Raw genomic sequence first — 20359 nt, 5'->3', positions numbered from 1 at the left:
TATACGGGTATCTTACTTAACGGTAATGCAATATACGGACATAAACTCGCGGCCGAAACATCACCCAATATCTGTGGGCCAAATCTTAGCTTAATCAAAATCTCGTCGCCCAAAATCTCTCGAGCTTAAACTTTGTTTGGTCAATGCCTTGCCGGTCAAATAATATTGGATCAAAACTTAGCCCGAAATCCCGTGAGAACAAATCATCGCCATATAATGATAGATAAGATTTTCTAGGGTCAAAATAATAATAACAATAATAAGTAAATAGGACCAGAAATGATAACTGAAGACATTAGAAACTTAAAATTTGATAGGTTCAAAATGAATGGCTGGATAATCGTAAATAAAAAAAGGGAAAATCTGATTCATCAAATCCAGCAATATCATAGGCATGAGTTGGGCGTAGGAGACTCTTCGATATACGTATATACTAACAAGAATTTCACGCTTTACACACCTTTGTTCTTATATTATTGATTAAAATGTATATACTCATACATATCCAACACTCTGGAAGCAATTGCCTCCTGAAGCTCCAGATGACGTTCCTGATCGATTCTAGTTTAGTTAAATTGTTTGGTGAGTGTGAACTGTGTATCTCAGGAATCCATTAATCCGTTGAAGGAGAAACTCTATATATAAACTCCTCATTAAAAATAAACGAATACGTATCCCTAGTTTACTAGAATTCAGCTTTTAAGGGAAAAGATGGCAATTTATGTAGTTTTTCTGCACATTCAAATCGACGTTGTATTATCATGACAAAATAATAATAATAATAATAATAATAATAATAATAATAATAATAATAATAATAATAATAATACTTAGCTGAAACATTTGAAAAGAATTTTCTGCCTGACGTAATCCGATCTAATTTTAAATTCTAGAAAGTGTTTTCTGTGCTAAATACGTTTGAATTAAGATTAAATCCTATAAAGAGTTTTACAGGTTACTAAAATGTTGAGCGAAATGGAGAAGGCTCTCTGTGTCCATATCTGAGAGGGTCCGTAACATAGAAGGATCTCTTTCGTAATAGTTGATGCTTTTCTTTTATGCCGGAACAAAAAAATATGTCTGCATTATGGAGGTGTCCGTTATTGAAAGTTTCACTGTACCTAGGTATATGCTACTTTTAATATTTATTTATTTAACACCAGATACAGCTAAAGACCATTTTATATTGGATATCTAAAAACAACAATAAAAATGAAAAGTATTTGGAAAGGTATCGGCCAGGGCCTGTTGGTAGGTACCATCCCGGCATTTGGCTGGTAGGACTGAGGAAAATCCTCGGAAACCCCAATCAGGAGGGGCGGCAGTGGGAATCGCACCCGCAACCTCCAGAATGCGATGCCAACGCTCTACCACTTGGGCTAGTTCGCTACTAATATAGGACTTCATGCAGTACATACATAAATATTTTATTTTTCTGCATTAAGGATATAACAATAGCTAGATTTCGTCACGAAAGATTTTCGATAGCGCAGTTTTTACCACCCGAGATTTTCGACGGCGAGGTTTTGGTCAGGCGATATTGTAATTCGTGAGATTTTTGCTGCGAGGTTTAGTGCCCAAACCATGCTTAACCTGCTACTAAACATTCGTCTGCAATTATATAAACAAATGTATAAATGTAAGTCGCTAGCCTATGTAAACACAAGCGTTACCAGTTATAAAAATAGAGAGCACTAGATATAAAAAACGAAACACGTTATTTTTTTCAAGTACACCAAAATGTTAAAACAATATTCTCGGCTTTTATACTTTAAAGACTGGATTTTTTTCAATCTTCAAATCATTGTAATTTTTGATGAAAGTATATAATTAGTACAGAACACCTGATTTCAGTATTTCTGATAGTAATAAATGCGTTTCAGCTCTATCAGGAAAAAGACGAGTTTGAACTGTTATAGAAACTGTTTTGTTCTCTGTCCATGTTGTTTTCCCTGATCCGATCCCCTTACCTTTCCAATCCTGACACTAATTATGGTCGTTTCGATTATTTCTACGTGTCATCACACCCTCATTCCCATGCCGGTGGAAAACGATTTTGACTTTGAAAGGCACCGAGAGTGTGCTATTCATCTCAGCGACCTCTAGAACTATGAACTAGATACCAATATTGGTCGTTTTCGATTATTTTTAGATGCCATCCCTTCCCATTACACAACTTCCTTTGTCACTTCCATGCCAATAACGCCATAAAAAGCTAAGTTAGTCCATGGCCCAGTCATGTTAAAAAATATTCAGATTCAGTGCAGTGGTCTAGAAGGAGTTGGCCGTCAATCTTACATTTCATTTTCATTTAAACAAAAAATATCTTCCTTCATTCAAAACGGAAATTTTCTAAAACGCTGGCACTTCTGTACCTTTGTTTTCAATGAAGCGTTTATATACCATGTTTCATTTTCTTAACTTGACAGACTCGTGAGATACTAAATTTTACTTATATATCATCACTCATATCGCCTCTTAAGATATGCATTTTAATCAAAATAACATCCACAAAAACCCAGTTCAAAGTATAAAGTGACCAAGAAAGTTCTTTTACTTTTTCATCCACCGCCTCCGAACATCCATATGTCACACGTACCTGGAAGATCAAAATAGTCCCCATCAGCATCGATGATCTTCTGCCAACGTTCTCGAAGGCCATGGATTCCATCGGCAGAACTTGCTGGGCTGTGAAACAAAGAAAGTATCTAGTGCATTTTGCACTTCTACTATGGATTTGAACTGGCGTCCACTAAGATGATTGTCCAAAGAATGGAACAGATGATAATCGGATGGTGCAATGTCCGGGGAGGATGGTGAAGCAATAGTGTTTCCCATCCAAGGCGTAGAAGGTATCCCAGGTCATCCTAGCCACGTGGGGCTTAGCGTTGTCCTGTAACATGAGGACCCCTTTGCCATAAATGGCGCTTGTTCCAGAGTTTTGAGTTTTTCTTGAACACGGCTCAACCGCTGACAGTACACAGTTGCATTCATGTTCTGACCACTTGGTAGCAGTTCTCGATGCACGATGCCGCGAGCAGTCCACCAAACACACAGGAGGACCTTCTTCTGATGCAGTGCTGGTTTCGGCTGTTTTGGAAACGGTTCATGGAATGCTAACTAATGATAATGGGACCGTGGAGTTACATACAGAACCCACATTTTCACATGTCAACAGTGTCCAGAAATGGCTCCTTCCTCATATGAGACAGCAAAGAAACACAGGTGTCTGCTCGCGTTGCCTTCTGGCCCAGAGTCAAATCATGTGGGAGCCATCGATCCAACTTGTAATGCGTCCCAAGTTGATGGAGGTCCTGTCGAATGCTTTCTCCACTCACAGTGAATTGTAGTCCCAGTTCCTCACATATCTGGCCACTGTTCGCCTCAGTTGCTGCCTGAAGAACTTTATTTTGCCAGGGAGCAAGATTGTAAATTGACATAAGTATTTCTCATTAAAAGAAAACGAAAGAATGTTTGTTTATCAAACTTATGATGGGAGATTGCGCTTCATAACATGGTTTCATGAAAAAACTAACCTCAAATTTGGAGTTTTTCAAGTACTGCTTATGCCAACAGTAAAAGTGCGCATACTTCAATATTTTTCTAATTTCATTTTTTATACTAATTGTTTATACTTTTTTATAAAGCAAAATATTTGATTTAGTAGTAATATATATATATATATATATATATATATATATATATATATATATATATATATATATATATATATATATATATATATATATAGGTATGTGTATAATTTGTAGTGCGATGTTTTCAATGAATTTCTTCTCTATCAACAATAAAGCGCACATGTATATCCAAACTTTGAAGCCATTTTTTGTGGTGCCCCATAAACGGATGCGTTTTGAAATAGTTCTGTTGGATTTAGCACGCTCAAAATAGTATAACAGAACGCAATTACAAACATGTTGAAGCATGGGTATAAGTACTGACATAAGCCGTACTTCCGAGACTCCAACTTTGAGATTATTTTTCTTGTAACAACATGGGTAGATAAGTTTGAAATTAGTTTATTTGGATTTATCATTCTCAAATTAGTGCAAAAAGTGTAATTAGAAATTTATCCAAGGCTGGATACTCTTTGCCACCTTTGCACTAGTGCCATGATTGGATGTTCTTCCATTTCATTTCAAAACTTATCTCAAACGAGATTTCAGCATCCCAAGAAGAGATTTAATTTGGTTGAGATGGTAGTGGGGTAGAAATGGACTCTTTCCGGTTAAAAGATTGGACTCGCAAAAAGCAACAACTGTAGTAAATAGCGAGAAACGGGTTTGTGTTGTGGATTCAAAGTTCTAAGTGGAGGTTAACTTTGTGTAATATGGCAGTAAATGAAAAATGTTAAAATTTCTGACAGATATTAAAATATAATTTGATAAATATTACGGCAATGTAGGCTGATACCTTGTGTTTACTTTCATAGAGTTTACTTTCAAAAATATTTGAATGGTTTTCGAGAAAATTAAAAATACTAATCTTACTGCAATTGTCCATATTTAACAAAATATATGTGTAATATGGGCAGGCATTATGGATAAAATGAGCAGGTGCCTTTAATTGGTACTTAAATTATCCATGACAAACTAAGATCAATATATAATAATGAAAGAAATGGTTCTAAGTACTGAACAAATTTAAGCCGTACAATAACACATTAAAACGCATGAAACCATTAAAAAGACAATATACATTATGCATTGAAATATTCTTAGCTCCTTGAAAACTACAATGTTAGACACCGAAACCAAACGTGATAAATTTAAATGTAAATAATATGAAAAAAGTAAAATATAGTTTTTGCTCATATGTTTCAGTGTATTTCCAAAATAAGCATCATTTGGTATTGCATTAGGGTTAGAAGGGCAGAGCGCAGAACCCGTGGACTGCTTTGTCATAAGTGCCAATTTTCACCACGCATATGTAAAATGTGACAAAACCCAAGTTTAGTTAAAGGTCGACCGTTGTGATCTCAGATTTTATTACTTGGCACAAGTTTGTAATGTGTATTTTTTCAGTAATCTAAAGAGAGATTTGTCACTTGGTAGTAACCAATTATTTGAAGTCAGACAGAAGTACTTTGAAGTAAAATATAATTTTTGCGCTTACAATATTTTTTAAAACATTCTTTTTCAAGATAAAAAAAGTATGACAATGTTTCATTGCACATCTGATAATTGTTCAGTGCATTTTTATTACAAAAGTAACCAAGAGTTTTGTCGCTTTTTGTGGAGGTCAGTGTTCCATTAACCCTCTCACTATGAGTTTAATGCGAATGGAGATAAGGCGAAGGTCTATTGTTGGTGTGGGTATATCCAACATACTACTTGGTTGTCACAGTTCAGTTACACCGTGAAATTGCGTAAGGAGAGAGGGACATCTACAGAGCGTCATAAGGACGCGTATACTATACAAGTTCCAACTGGGGGGAAAAGGCCGCTGCAGCGGGGCGGAGGATATACCAGACATTTGGTGAGGGTCTTGTGACTACGCATACAGCGCAGCGGTGGTTTAACAAGTTTAAGGACGGTGACGAAACACTTGAAGACGCACCACGTGCCGGAAGACCAACATATGTACAAAACGATCTTCAGGCAGCAATTGAGGGCACTGCGGCCAGACATGTGAGGAGCTGGGACTACAAATCAGTGTGAGTGGAGAAACCATTCGGCAGCACCTCCATCAACTTGGGAAGCACTAGAAGTTGAGTCAAGGGGGTCCCACATGATTTGACTCCGGGCCAGACGGCAACGCGAGCAGACACCTGTGTTATTTTGCAGTCTCGTCTGAGGAAGGAGCCATTCTTGGACAGGTTGTTGGCATATGATGAGAATTGGGTCCTGTATGTAGCTCCACGGTCCCATTATCATTGGTTAGCATCTCATGAACAAGTTCCAAAACAGTTTAAACCAGCACTGCACCAGAAGAAGGTCCTACTTTGTGTTTGGTGGACTGCTCGCGGTATCGTGCATCGGGAACTGCTACCAACTGGTCAAAGCATCAATGCAACTGTGTACTGTCGGTGGTGTTTGAGAAAAACTCAAAACTCTGGAACCAGCACTTATGAATGACAAAGGGATCCTCCTGTTACAGGACAACGCTAAACCCCACGTGGCTAGGATGGACCCGGGATACCTTCTACGCCTTGTAGGAAACAGTACTACATCACCATACTCACCGGACATTGCACCGTCCGATTATCGTCTGTTCCATTTCTTGGACAATCATTTTAGAGGACGCCAGTTCAAATCCGTAGTAGAGATGCAGAATGTACTTGATACCTTCTTCGCTTCACAGCCCAGCAAGTTCTACCGTGATGGAATCCATGGCCTTCGAGAACGTTTGGCAGAAGATTGTCGATGCTGATGGGGACTATTTTTGATCTTCCAGGTAAGTCTTGAGTGACATATCGATGTTCGAATGTGGTGGGTGAAAGAGACAGATTTTTTTGGTTACCTTTCTACAAAATGAATATACCCCTATTATAGTAATTACAATTATAGTAGTGATTTGCAACACTGCAGTTAGAATGTAATCGAGCAGTTCCATCCTTTGCTTTGCAGTTACAATGCAATGTCTGTATTCAAAAGGTTATAGTGCATGAATTCCTTATATCCATAATACTGAAATTTACAAACAGCAAAATCTGCAAATCAAATAACGAGAGTTACTCGCTTTTGTTTTTCAAAATAATACAAAATAAGTGCACAATCGTCGTGCACATTTGTATCCCGCTTTTAACAGGTGTGCACAATGTTATCAACTTGCTTAATTCTGGATTAATTCTGGTATGAGTAATGCTCTGAAAAACTTAGTTGTGCTCATATTATAGTACTGCCCATATTACCCAAAATTATCCTAAGTTTATGATCTAGACTTATCTCTGTATTCAAACAAGAAGGCACTCTATCACTTCTGGCTTGAATATTGAATCTCTGTGGTTTATATTCTGTCGTAGTTTCACAATGAGAAACGAAAGTTAGTTGTTTATGTTTTTGTTTCTGCCTACCCAGAATATTTTATTACAACCCGCCCATATACAGTGATCGTTCTCATATAAACTGTAACAAAACGATTTAACAGCAATTTCCATTATACCATTAAAAAGTTAAAGATTTTAAAAGAATTTGTTGCATGTGACATGTGAACTTGCAAATACTATATTTCAAGTATATTTCTATCCTACTCGCAAAATTTCAAATATTTTTATAGGTACTGAACTGAATAGAATGAGTAATGCTGAAATAATGATTATATATTTCTCTGGATTAATAACTCAATTTTAAAAATACGATCATAATAGAATATTTGAAAGTTGCTATCGCAAACAACCAAGGTGTACATCTCTTTAAAGTACCGATCATTCTATTTTGTATACATTTGACTGTGACACTTGCTCATTTCCTAAGGTATAATTTTTATAAAAGCGCATTTTAATTTGGATTTTTAAATACCAAAACAGTAAAGTATAGCTTTATCAAGAATTTTTTTCTGAAAATCATATGAAATATTTACTAAATTGTTTCACTTCCTTCCTTTGCTTTAAAAATTGAAAACACAAATCACTTGGAACGAGGAAAAAATTTAGTCCTATTCAGAAAAGTAAGGAACGTTATTTGATGCATTAATTTTGAAAATGTCAAAAAGAAAATTAATATAAACTTTGAATAGCAATAAAGAAAAAAACTTCTGTATAAATTTTGTTGCCATCTTGGGCAAGTTATATTAAGAAATGTCAGTATTGTTCAAAAATACCTCGTCACAGACTTCTCTTTGTAAAACCTTAAACTCTTGCTTACACTTCGAATTTAATAAAACAAATATAAAGTTTTTTTAAAGCCAATTGAGATGTTTTTTTCAAAGTATTAAAATCGTCTACTACGATTGCAAGAATGTGGCCTTCTAAGCCAGGATTCGAGCCAATATATTTTTTTAATGACTGTAGATTGTTAAAAGAAAATTTACTGAAATTTTATATACAATTAAGCGGCTTTTAAACAGTTTAGATTTTTAGCCTAAAATCCTACTTTTCTCGGGTCTTTTAAAATACAACCATTTCTATAAAACGCACATTATTTTAATGTCCGTAAACACTTAAAATAAATATTATTTCTCTTCTCTCAAATTTGAAAGTGCTTTGTCGGATCAAACGAACGGGCCGGTGAAAGTTCTACTAAGCTATAAAGAAATAATTTCTTTGACAATGTTCCCTACAATAATCTTTTGAAATTTAACTGAGCAGTTTAAATTATAAAAGTTATATTGGACCACCTTATAAAACTTAAATAAAAAATCAGAAACCGCCAACGGTTAAAGTTTGTACATTTAATTTCAGAGCAACGAAAGCAGTATCTTCTCGGTGACCCGAGCCTCTGCTATTCTGGAACTTGCGAGTTTTTTCTCTTCTGCTGGATGTCGGGTGGTCTGATAGAGGGCAGCTGTGGAGGGTTCCTCTACGCCTGCTGTCATAAACCAAGTGACACAGGCGATAATGAGGCAGAATCAACACAAGACATGAACTATGGACCAGTGACGAATGACCCCAGTAAGTAGTAACCATGACATATTGACTGTTTATTAAATTTTTTCATTGTTATTCTGATCGTTTTCATCCCCATCATGTTATGAAATAACTGTTAATTTCTAATGATGTAAATATTTCTAAGTATCATGAGAGACACATCGGCACTGTTTACCACTTTCACAAAAACAAACCTGTAATACATAAGACGTAAACTGCACATATTGACAAGACATTTGGACGACACTGTACCACGAAACACTTTCTCCACTGCAACAACCAAACCTAAATTAATACCTTAGATATGTATTATATGTATTTTGATTTTATGTTTTATAAGGTAACTTTTATTGGTGAAGTTATACATATTAGAGTGTCCCTTATATAAGGTAATTTCGTGTTTCGATACGCACACTCGCGAAATGTACTCTGTGTAACTGTAAACACGCATTAGTGAAATAGCAGCTCCCTACGAGAATGTTAACCCGTACTAACTTGACGACAAAGTCATGAAATGTTCCCACATTATAATATTATTTGGAATGTCCAACTGTGATAACGGACAAACCAAAAGAGACAGAGAAAAGAAACTTTGCGCGAAGCAGCTTGAGAAAGGAGGACACTTTCTCGTGTATTTGACGACGAACAGTGTGGCCAACCTAAGAAAAAGTTGTTTATGTAAATCGAATGACCTAAATTGAATATCATTTTAAGTAACAATGAAAATAAAGACAAAAGAGATGGTAAACGCAGATCAGTGTTGCAAACTTTTCAAGAAATATCGTGAAAAATGTGTTAAATCAGTGGTGCCCACCCCCCTCATGTCCATGACGCACCCCCCCTCAATTGTCAATCTGTAGGTGTTTTTCCATGAAAAAATCTTTTCGATTAATTTTTACACCCCCTCGAACATATTTATATAGATTTTAACCCCCCAAATATTTCAATGACGCAGTTTGCGTCATAGCCCCCCCTTGTGGGCACCCCTGGTTAAATGCAAACGCCATTGGCACAAACGGGGAGTGAGGTACTAGCGTTTTGTACACATTAAATTAAATATTGACAAAAACTATTTACGCTGACTCCAAGTCTAGAAGGGTCCATTGAACAGTGTTGCCATCAAGAGAAGAGAAAAGTTGAGTCTGGAAAAGGTTCAATAACTCCGAAAATGTCACTAATGCAGTATGGTTTAAAACCTCTAATGTAAGGCGGTAGAGCATGAGAAGCAGTACTGTAATTATGAGAGATCGATAACTCATGTACTGACTGAGATATTGGATATCTTGTTAAAGCTGAGAATTGTGCTTTGTAAATGATGGCAACGCTGTGTGCACCAACGGCATTTGCATTTACCACAAGTCTTACATTATTTCTCGAAAAGTTTGCAACGCTAATCTGCGTTTACCATCTTGTTTGTCTTTAATTTCATTGTTGCTTCCAATGATGATATCCAATTTAGGACATTCGATTTACGAAAACAACTTTCTCTTAGGTTGGCAACACTGTTCATCCGATGATGTTCATCAATACATGAATAAGGTCCTCCTTTCTCTAGTTGCTTCGTGCAAAGTTTCGTTTCTCTGTTTCTTTGGGTTTCTCTGTTATGACGGTTGGACATTATAAATTATAATGTGGACATATCATTTCATGATTTTGTCGGCACGGATTAACGTTGTCGTAGGGAGCTGTTATTTCACTAATGCGTGTTTACATTCACATAGAATACATTTCGCGGGTGTGTAAATCGTAACATAAAATTACCTGATATAAGGTGCACCCCAATACATACATATATATATATATCAGCATTTGTTTTAGGTTTCTCTTTTTGGATCGCAAATTGCTACACAAATTTAAACTTGTGTCGGAATTTGTAAGTTTTGTATCGCATTTTCGCCAGTTTACGAAATTATTAATACTATTATCATATTTTATTGTTTTCTGTGGATAGGAAATAATTAAAAAATCATCACAAACAATAATAATAATAATGAGAATCAATGCAAGGAAAATGTAATGTCATTTGTATTTTTATTTTTGCATAGACTGCCTAAACCTGTAGCTGGTTTTGAATGCGTCCATATCGAGTTTTCTATTAAGTGCTGAACCTATAATTCTGTCGCAAAATGAATAATTGGAGTTATGAAATTATACAGCCTTCATTTTAAAATATGGAAACAATAAGTTAATCTCACACAAATATTTAATTCCTAATTAATATTGCACCCAAATGCTGTACTCGCATGCAGTTCATTTTCCCACTTTTCTAAAAGATCTAAACTAAACTCAAATTTTCTCAATCTGTCTGGAAATTTAACCAAACTTGTCGTAGCATTTTGAAGAACCTTGTCGTCATCAAATTGCTGTATCCCTAGTCAAATATTCGTATAATTAAACAGATGAAAATTTGAAGGATCCAAGTCCGGACTATACGAGAATGATCACATATAGTTTACGCAAAAGATCTTGTTTTCGGATTGAAAAAATCAAAGTGCAGAATCGAATCCCAATAGCGCGCAAAAATTGTAAAGCAAGTCACAATTTTTGCGCGCTATTGGAATTCGATTCTCGCACTTTGATTTTTTCAATCCAAAAACAAGACCTTTTGCTAAACTATATAAGTTTGATCATTCTCGTATAGTCCGGACTTGGATCCTTCAAATTTTCATTTTATTCTTTGATGATGACTTGCTTTAGTTAATTAATTTGCAGAATTAGGAAAAAATTGATTATCTTTCACCTCGAGGGGACCAAAGTTTGGAGAAATTTGATTTGATTTTAGTGTAGTGTTCCGTTAAGCACCAAGGGTATATGAGACATGGACCTGTAGTTTAGCGTGGGATCTGGAACGCCGGTAATCGAATCCTTGTCCCCTACGGCAAGAGTGCGTACACTAACTGGTTAGCCAAGAAGGGACTCAAGTTTTGGTAAATATGGGAGAAATATGCATAATATAACCGGGATCTATTTCAATAGATTACGAAATGAAACAGTCTTAAAAACCAGAAAGCAACTGACAAAAGTGAAAGGTAAAAGAGAAAGAGAGAGCAAAAGGATCTTTCTATATAAGTTGACTCCGGAACGCTTTTTAGGGCTCTTGGTTGTATTCGTGTATGTGTGGACTTGAGATACACGGCTCGTGCAGTTAGTAGCAATTCAAATCTGTACTGAGTTCATAGTTCTGGCCCAACATTGATTTCTCTCAATCTCTCTTACCGATCGATGTTTGGGAATGGTGAGTTTTGATTTGAGTGAATTTAGCGTCCGTTTTAGCACCGAGGCTATATGAGATGTAAACCTACAACTTAACGTGAGATCCGAACCAAAGGAGCCCCCGCCTGTAATCAAAGTCGGATTTTCCGAACTTGGGAACAGTGGTCCGGTCTGGTCAGTCGCTCTTAGTTCAGGATCTTCCCGACTTCCATATTTCTGGATCTACTTTTGCACGATGAGGCTCGTGGAACTTTTCTTGGCATTGCTCTCATGGCTCAGTCTCCTCTACGACCTTTTCAAACTGTCTCTCTTGACCATCATTCTCTCTGACCCCGAACCAGTATTCATGACGGGTTTCTTATTGGCCCGGAAACCTAACGAAATGATGAGCATCGCGGTAGTTCACTTGTACAAGAAGGCAAGAGCCGAGCTGTTACGCCTAGTGTGTATATCTCAAGTTGATTTGGTTCTCTATCTCTTCAACAATGGTTTACTAGTACATAAATGTAATTATAGGAATACTAGTTTTTTAAAAAAATACAATATGTTAAAATCCTAAAAAGGGTGCTAGTAGTTCACTGTTAATGCTGTGAACTATGAAATATAAAAGAAAATCAAATTAAAAAGTTTGTCCACCTTGTCAGCGGAATGGGTTATTTATGTAACTAAGGAATAAACAATAGACGAGTTTCTTTTTCCTAATATTCTATAAGTGCCAATGTGTCTTGCTTTCTTGTACAAATTATCTACTGCGATACTCGGTATTTCGTTAGGGTTTTGAATTAATAAATAACCATTACCAACGATGGCTAGGGGGCAGAGAGCGGTGATGAAGAGAGACAATTTGGGAAGTGAAAACAGGAGACCAAGGCTCGAGAGCGTGCTAAGAAGGGTTGTGGCAGAAATATATGCAGAAATGTGGAAGTAGAAAAGATCCTGAATCGAAAACCAATTCAACAGATAATCCCACTGTTCGCAAACGTCGCCGCGAGAAAGAGAAAGATAAATTTTGGGCCAGATCTACGAACTAAATGCACATTTAGACTTGAGCTAACTGGGCGAGCCATCTTGCCAGTCAGAGCTACTCAAGTCTTCAGATCCATGACAAGAACCAAGAGATAACAAGAGCATCTTCAAGAAGTCAACTCATATAGAAAGGTACTGTGCTTGATATGCTTCCACAAAGCTATTTCCTTTTGGTCTCTTTCTTTTATATTCCACTTTTGTCTGTTATTTTATATTTTTTAAGACTTTCTTTCACTTTGTAATCCAGTGAATTAGATCCCAGTTTAGAGATAGAATTACTTTTGTCAGTTCTTTTCCCCAAGCATTCCATTCAAGGTATTGAACTACAGAGTCGCATTCCCTACCTATACAATACGATTATTGACAGATCCTTGAACATATTGCACCAGTAAAAGTTATCAACTGACTAAAGTGAACAAAATTATAGGTAATTTACGATCTATTGGATAATGATTGTTGCATTTTTCAATATATTTTAAAAAATGATTACATCATGCATTTCTTCATTTTTCCTCAAACTTTGAATCTATTACGATGGTAAAAGATATTAATCGGTTTTATTCAAATTTTGCCAATTCAGTAAGTAAACAAATTGCAACTTCTGCATGGTATTGGTGAATTGATTCTCGTACTTGCGATTTTTTCGACCTATTCTTGAGTCCATACTTTCCTCGCTTTCACGAACTTCTCTAGCGGTTTTTATTTTATTTTATTTTGAAACTGTAAGACCCTATGCCATTGACTGTTGCTTTGTGTCGGCGTTCACATACACCACCCAAGGCTCGTCGTCGCTCACTATTGTCTTAAAAAAAAAAAACTCCTGCTCTTCCGTGTTGTACCTGGAAAGAGCCTAAAGCAGAGAGAATCTATGCGATCGGGTATGTAGATCTCCGTTAGAATTTTTGTCACCACCGAGCACAGAACTTCCGATAGCCTAATTTTCCGGTGACTGCCTGTACAGAACAATACAAGAAATGCGCGTAAATAGTGTTCAGAAAGGTCTGGTATTGTGAATTAATGGTTCTCACGAACTTGTCGTCAATTTTCTTGATGAGATCACCACCAACGCCATCTCATGAAGTCATACATTAATGATTCCGACGATACCAATGCCATGAACATATACCTCAAACTATATTAAACGAACCAACTTGTTACACCACACGAACGGTCCAGCGGGAGAAGAAAAATTTTTGTGCATATTTTTTGAGAACGGATTCTGCAAGTAAAAGAATTCAATTTAATCTTCAATATTAAAGAGGATCTTGTACCACCGCTGAATATTTTAATGTTTCTTCGTACATTATCACTTTCTTCAATTCAAGGAAATGGCTACTTTTATAACAGATACGAGTATACAACAGCGATACGAAGTCTACGGAAATCAGTCATGTCAGACAGTGTTTTTGCTTCAGATTGTATCGAATGTTTTTCAAATTTTACAGTTACGGAATCCCGTATGTCCCTCCTGGTGATTCTCACCACCTGAGCGCCCACTTAGTATCCGCTGCCAAGTAACTTCCTGATCATATTAGCCCAGTAATACATGTTGCTATGTGCATTATCACTTGCCTGCCTCACGCTAATACATGTAACAAATATAAAGAAGTCAAGCTTCTGAGGTAGTGGTTACCTGTGTAACAAAATAACTGTCCTCTATTGTTTACACCAAACAAAAAGTGTTCCTAGCTGCACCATCATGTATGAAGTATTTTTTCGATCCTAGTGAAACTTTTGCGCTAATAGATATGTGACTCCGTGAGATATCTCGTAATAAAATACGTTTCTCTACCCGTTATCCTGGTCGATTTCCAAAGCCTCTTAAATATACGTTCTTTAATTTCGAGAAAGTATAATAAAAGCAATTATATTAGTATCAAAACTAGAATGACAAATATCCATCACGGTAGATAACCAAAGCTGTGTTCCAAGTAGCATATTAAGTGCTCATTAAGTTATAGATGTAAACTACTCTAACTATGTGCCAGCTTGCATGTAAAATGCCCTTAAGTTAGACAACCATAACTACTCTACTATATGCCAAATTACATATCAAATGCCCATAACGTTAAACTATCCAAACTAATGCTCTGTATGACATGGTGTATACTATTTAGCTTGTACTAACAACTGGTATTTCTCATTGCTGCTTCCATAAAACCAGATTACTAGATCTAACAATACCGATTTTTTCTGAAAATTCTCATGATTTATGATGTCTAATAACCACATTTCATCATTCTTAGTTTAAACAAATTTATAGAGAACACTTACGTCCGTAGAAACATTTTTAGAACAATAGTGAATGCAATAAAGAAATGACGAATATAACAAAAGTTATACAAGTTTACAGTTTCATAAAATAACAGTTAAATTCAAGCATAAACACAGAAAAGTGATACCCGCTAAATTGTTCTATTCTGAAACAAAGCAAATAACAGAAAGTAATGTCTTAGTTTGAGTGCCAGCTCTTATATTTATTTTAATCAAAGTCCTAATTCTGCCTATATTGATTTCATACTATGTGCTGCAAGTCTAAAGGTTCACGTTCTTGCCTTTAACGTTAAACACTTGCCTCGATTGCCTTTGGTACCCCACGTTACTATTAAGATCGTGTTTTCAATAGCCTCGATGCTGCAAGGGAAGCTAAACTCAAATACATCCAATTTCATTTCCTAAACGCAATTGCTCTGGTGAACATGATTAAAGGACTTAATCATCCTTCAGTTTAACATTCCACGGTTATGCCGGCCAGGCTAAACGAAATGGTGATGATAAGAAATGAATGGTGGAATGAATAAAGTGTGAGGAAACAGTAGAACCCCGGAAAAAGCAAGCACACGTCCACCACAAAGTCCACTTGGAGCAAACTGCGATCGAATCTGGGATCCCACGCACCAGAGCCAAACGCTCTGCCATTGAGCCACCGCGGCCTCAAAGCACTTAATCATTCAAAGTTATTTACTAACAAGCAAAGGGTACGATATCAGGGCTCGATTTGGGCAATAAGTTATATATCCTTAAAGAGCATTAAGTAGTTACTTATTTACCAAGTTATTAGCTGCAGCCCGCCAATAGGGAAAAAGTAATGGAACATCAAATGTAACATGGGGATGACAAACGCAAGAAAGAAAGCGTTTCTTCCGTATTTCCTATGTATTCAATATTTGGAAAAATGAGATAGCGATTCAAATGATAAATTTTTAATCTACTTTTTTAAAACAAAACATTTTCTATGAGTAAAGGAAATTTAAACAAGTTTTAGAACAGAAATTTTCAAAGATCGAAATAAAACTAAAAATTTTAAACAAAATTTTTGAAAAACTTCTGGAATTTTTTTTTTTTTAAATTAAAGTGATCAGCTAATCAGGTGCTCCAGGATAACTTTTTTTTACCAATGACTGTACATGATGAATTGTGGCTACAAATATTGATTATCAAAGTGTGAAATCTTTTTATTTCACTATTTAATGTCTATCTAGAAGAGATAGTGAAAAAGAGTTTACATGATGATGATGGTATTTCGGTAGGAGGTAGAATGATTAGATGCATAAGCTTTGCAGATGATATGGCGCTTGTTGCAGAATCTGAAAGGAAAATCAATAAAATGTTAGGAAAAATGAGAAAGGACTTTGAAGAATATGGGATGAAAATAAATGTTAGAAAGACAAAAGCCATGGTGATTGGAACGAAGGGGTCTGTGTCAAATATAAAAGTAGGAGGGGAGAAAATAGAACAAGTGAATAGTTTTTGATATGTGGGTAGTATTCTTAGTAATAACATGAAGTGCGAACGTGAAATAAAAGCAAGAATAGGAATGGCGAAAGAAGCCTTTAGGAGGAAGAAAAATCTGTTTTGTGGGACCTTGAACAAAGAGTTGAGAAAAAGACTCATAAAATGCTGCGTGTGGAGTGTTGTACTGTATGGGGCGGAAACGTGGACATTACGTAAGAATGATGAAAATCGACTGGAAGCCTTCGAAATGTGGGTGTGGAGAAGGATGGAAAGAATTAGTTGGGTCGAGCGCAAAACGAATCAGAGAGTGTTAGAAATGGTGGGTGAGAAAAGAACACTTTTAGATATTATTAGGAAGAGGAAGAGAAACTGGTTGGGACATTGCCTAAGAAGACATTATATCATGAGGGACGTCCTAGAGGGTATGGTGTCGGGAAAGAGAGGGAGGGGGCGAAGGAGACTACAATTAATGGATGATATAAAAACAGAAAGATCATACGCGGAGACGAAGAAGTTAGCGGAGGACCGTGGAGCATGGAAGCTTCTCAGCTGCGGCAAGTGATCTGCCAATAAAGGCAGAATACCTATGATGGTGATGATGATGATGATGAAAGTGTCAAATTGTTGACATATATCTATCTATCAACTTTGGTTCCTAAATTTTGAGAGGCGTTCTGGACTCAATCCTCGAACTTGATGTGTGAAGAAAATTAACATTTCAAACTAAAAGTTTTAAAACAAAAATTTCAAATACAAGTTTAAAAACAGGAATATTCACAGCGACCAAAATAATTTTAAAACAAAAATTTCGAAGATAAAAAATATTTCAAAGAAAATTTTTGAAAACTTCTGAAAAAATTAAATTAAATGTCCCAAAGTAATCAACGAATCACATTGTTTCAAAGGTAAATTTCCACAAATAACCTCAGGTAATAAGTTGTGACTCTCTCTCTCTCTCTCTCTCTCTCTCTCTCTCACGAAGAAATTAAATGTCGAATAAAAGCAGGGAATTCGTGTTACTATTCGGTTCAAAATCTCTTGTCGTCGCGAATTCTGTCGAGGAATTTGAAGCTTAAAATATATAAAACGATAATCATGCCTGTTGTTCTGTATGGTTGCGAAACATGGTCGCTTACTCTGAGGGAAGAACATAGACTGAAAGTATTTGAGAACAGGATCCTGAGAAGAATATTCGGACCCAAGAGGAACGAGAATGGGGAATGGCGGAAGCTTCATAACGAGGAACTACATAGTTTATACGGTTTGCCGAACATTGTTAGGGTCGTCAAGTCTAGGAGGCTTAGGTGGGCAGGTCATGTAGCTAGAATGGAAGAAAGTAGAAACGCTTTCAAAGTCTTGACTGGTAGACCCATAGGAAAACGACCATTAGGAAGACCTAGGCGCAGATGGGAGGATAATATTAAGATGGATCTTGCAGAGATAGGAATACAAAGTAGAAACTGGATACAATTAGCTAAGGATAGAAGTCAGTGGAGAGCTTTTGTGAACGCGGCACTGAACCTCCGGGTTCCATAGGCCATAGAGAGAGAGAGAGAGAGAGAGAGAGAGAGAGAGAGAGATAATTTTAAATATTGAAATAATGTCTTCTAAATCATATTTTCCAGACTTCATTCAGAAATTTGAAACACACAATACCAAACGTTTAAATATTCCTATGGATCACATAAGACTTCATCTAAGATACTTGAAAGTTAGTACTTTGTTGTAGACAAACACCGTGTGCGTGGGTTTTCTCGGGGTTCTCCCGTTTCCTCCCACTTTCTTCATTCCACCATTTCATTCATTTCTCATAATCACGGTCTCCTTTAGCCTAACCGGCATAACCGTGGGACGTAAAACTCAAAGATTTCATTTTCCGTTTTTGAAAGTTAGTAAGAATACCTCCTAAAATTCATATATACTAATTTTGATTCCAAGAATTTGGGAGGATTACCTAGGACCAAGTATAACACTTAACTTGTCAAATATGCACGGGTACCTCATAAGACTTCATGTAAGTCCATTAAAACCAAGGAAAGTATCTCCCGGATTCGTATTTACCTAATGTGGTCCTAAGTTTTAGAGAGATAGTAAGGACCAGAAGTATATAAGGAATTCAAACATTGATGAAATTACCGTACTCGTCATAAAACAAAATCATCTAAGGAGGTTTCAGCTAAATTGATAATCCCAAAGTAAAATTTACCAAATTTGGTTCCTATATCTTGGGAAGGGATATCAACGACAGTTGCAAATTAATTTTCGGATGAAAATAGGATCACACACACTAAACAAATTTGACTTCCTACATGGCTTGAAGGCATGAACACCTGATCGATAGACTATTGACTCAAACCTCTCGACCATTTCGTATGTAATAACAGCTCTTCTTTTGACTTTGTGTAAAGTAATTTTCTCAACATTCGCCTTTCTTTAGTCCGATACGACTATGAGTAGTTTGCGACGAATACTTGGATGTTACTGCTCTTGGAATGTATAAAGATTTTTTCGAATAAATCACATTCGATTTTACATTCTAATAAGTTATACCTAGGTATAAAACAGGTTGAGTCCGTGAAATGATTGGGGATGGATTGATCGAAAATGTTTTCATTGTTAGGAGCCTGAATATGCAAACCCACTTAACGTGGGGACGTTTATCGTGCAGTTGATAAGTTAAATGAACACAAAATACGTGGAAATTGAGTTTGAACTTGATTATTCAATTTCTATCTTCATATGTAAATTCAACTAAAATTAAATCCCTACTGTCGTATCTTCATATACAAGAGTAGTAAAGACATGTTAACTAAAAACAATGAATCATATTTGACCTCTCCCACTATATAATAAGGAACCAGTAATACATAACAATCATATATAATTTCCACTTATGCTGATATCATAACATTGACGTGATGTTACAAATAAATCTTTGTTTACGTACATCCGGCCATCGCTAACCTGCTTCCTTCTATGCACTCAGTCCTGCTCTACAAAATTATTTTGTAGTGGCTGTCTCTCAGAAGTTGACCAACGGCTACCGTAAAATCGTGTTAGGTACTGGAGGAGTCAATTCTGTGAGAGAATAAGATAGCAAATGATAGGAAATTTTAGGGTGAAATGTTTGTGTCAAAAAATAAATAAATAAGAGAATTTCAATTAATTCGTGCTTATGGCCAATCTTAAAATAGACTACTATACTCCACGTCAAACGAATTGGCATCAGCCATTAAGACCGCAGTGCGCTGTTACTAAACCTTCAGGGAGAAATCTAATCATTCATAATTGACTTTGTTCGTATTTGTGTACAATTATGAATGATTACATTCGCCACTGAAGGTTTAGTAACAGCACACTGCGAGCTTATCGGCTGACGCAATACGCCAATTTGGGTGACGCGGAGTAGTACTATTAATCTAAATATCCTATCTATATAATCTACTCTATTCTACCGTACTCTGTAGTCTTTACTATTCTAGCAGACATGTTACACACTACTGCCTCAATCGTACAACTTCTTACTCTGTACATGAATGAAACCGTGCCCTTTGTATGAGGACTGTTCGGAAAGTAACCTCCGATTGGTTAAGAAAGGAACACCAAAGTAAATAAGAATAATTACTGAAATAATCTGAAAACTACTTCTTTGCTCTATTTTTCAACATAGTTTCCATAAGCATTCAATCACTTATCATATCTCTGCACCTGCTTAGAAATTCCATCAGCATAAAAATCTCCCGTCTACGCCTGGAGCCAGCCTGTGACCGTGCCTCTGTGTCACTACGTCATATAATACAGCCTTGGAAATTTGTGGAAATTCATCGGAAAGCTCCGAGA

At 36.3% G+C, this 20359-nt stretch overlaps 1 protein-coding gene across 4 annotated transcripts in view; it reads left to right on the top strand.

Moving 5' to 3' along the window:
* Positions 1–20359, top strand: part of LOC145668041 (chymotrypsin-like protease CTRL-1) — a 501380-nt gene that overhangs the window by 387892 nt on the left and 93129 nt on the right. For 2 of the 4 annotated variants that reach the window (XM_081735516.1, XM_081735515.1), the window contains one exon: positions 8360–8569. The exons of the other annotated variants lie outside the window; for them this stretch is intronic. In XM_081735516.1, coding sequence (XP_081591642.1) covers positions 8360–8569 — 210 coding nt within the window. The remainder of the gene's footprint in view (positions 1–8359; positions 8570–20359) is intronic. 4 annotated transcript variants of the gene reach the window in all.

Source organism: Thermobia domestica, chromosome 13, assembly GCF_964235325.1.
Source record: "Thermobia domestica chromosome 13, izTheDome1.hap1.1, whole genome shotgun sequence".
Taxonomy (NCBI): Eukaryota; Metazoa; Arthropoda; class Insecta; order Zygentoma; family Lepismatidae; genus Thermobia; species Thermobia domestica.
This window is presented reverse-complemented; position numbering and strand designations above follow the sequence as displayed.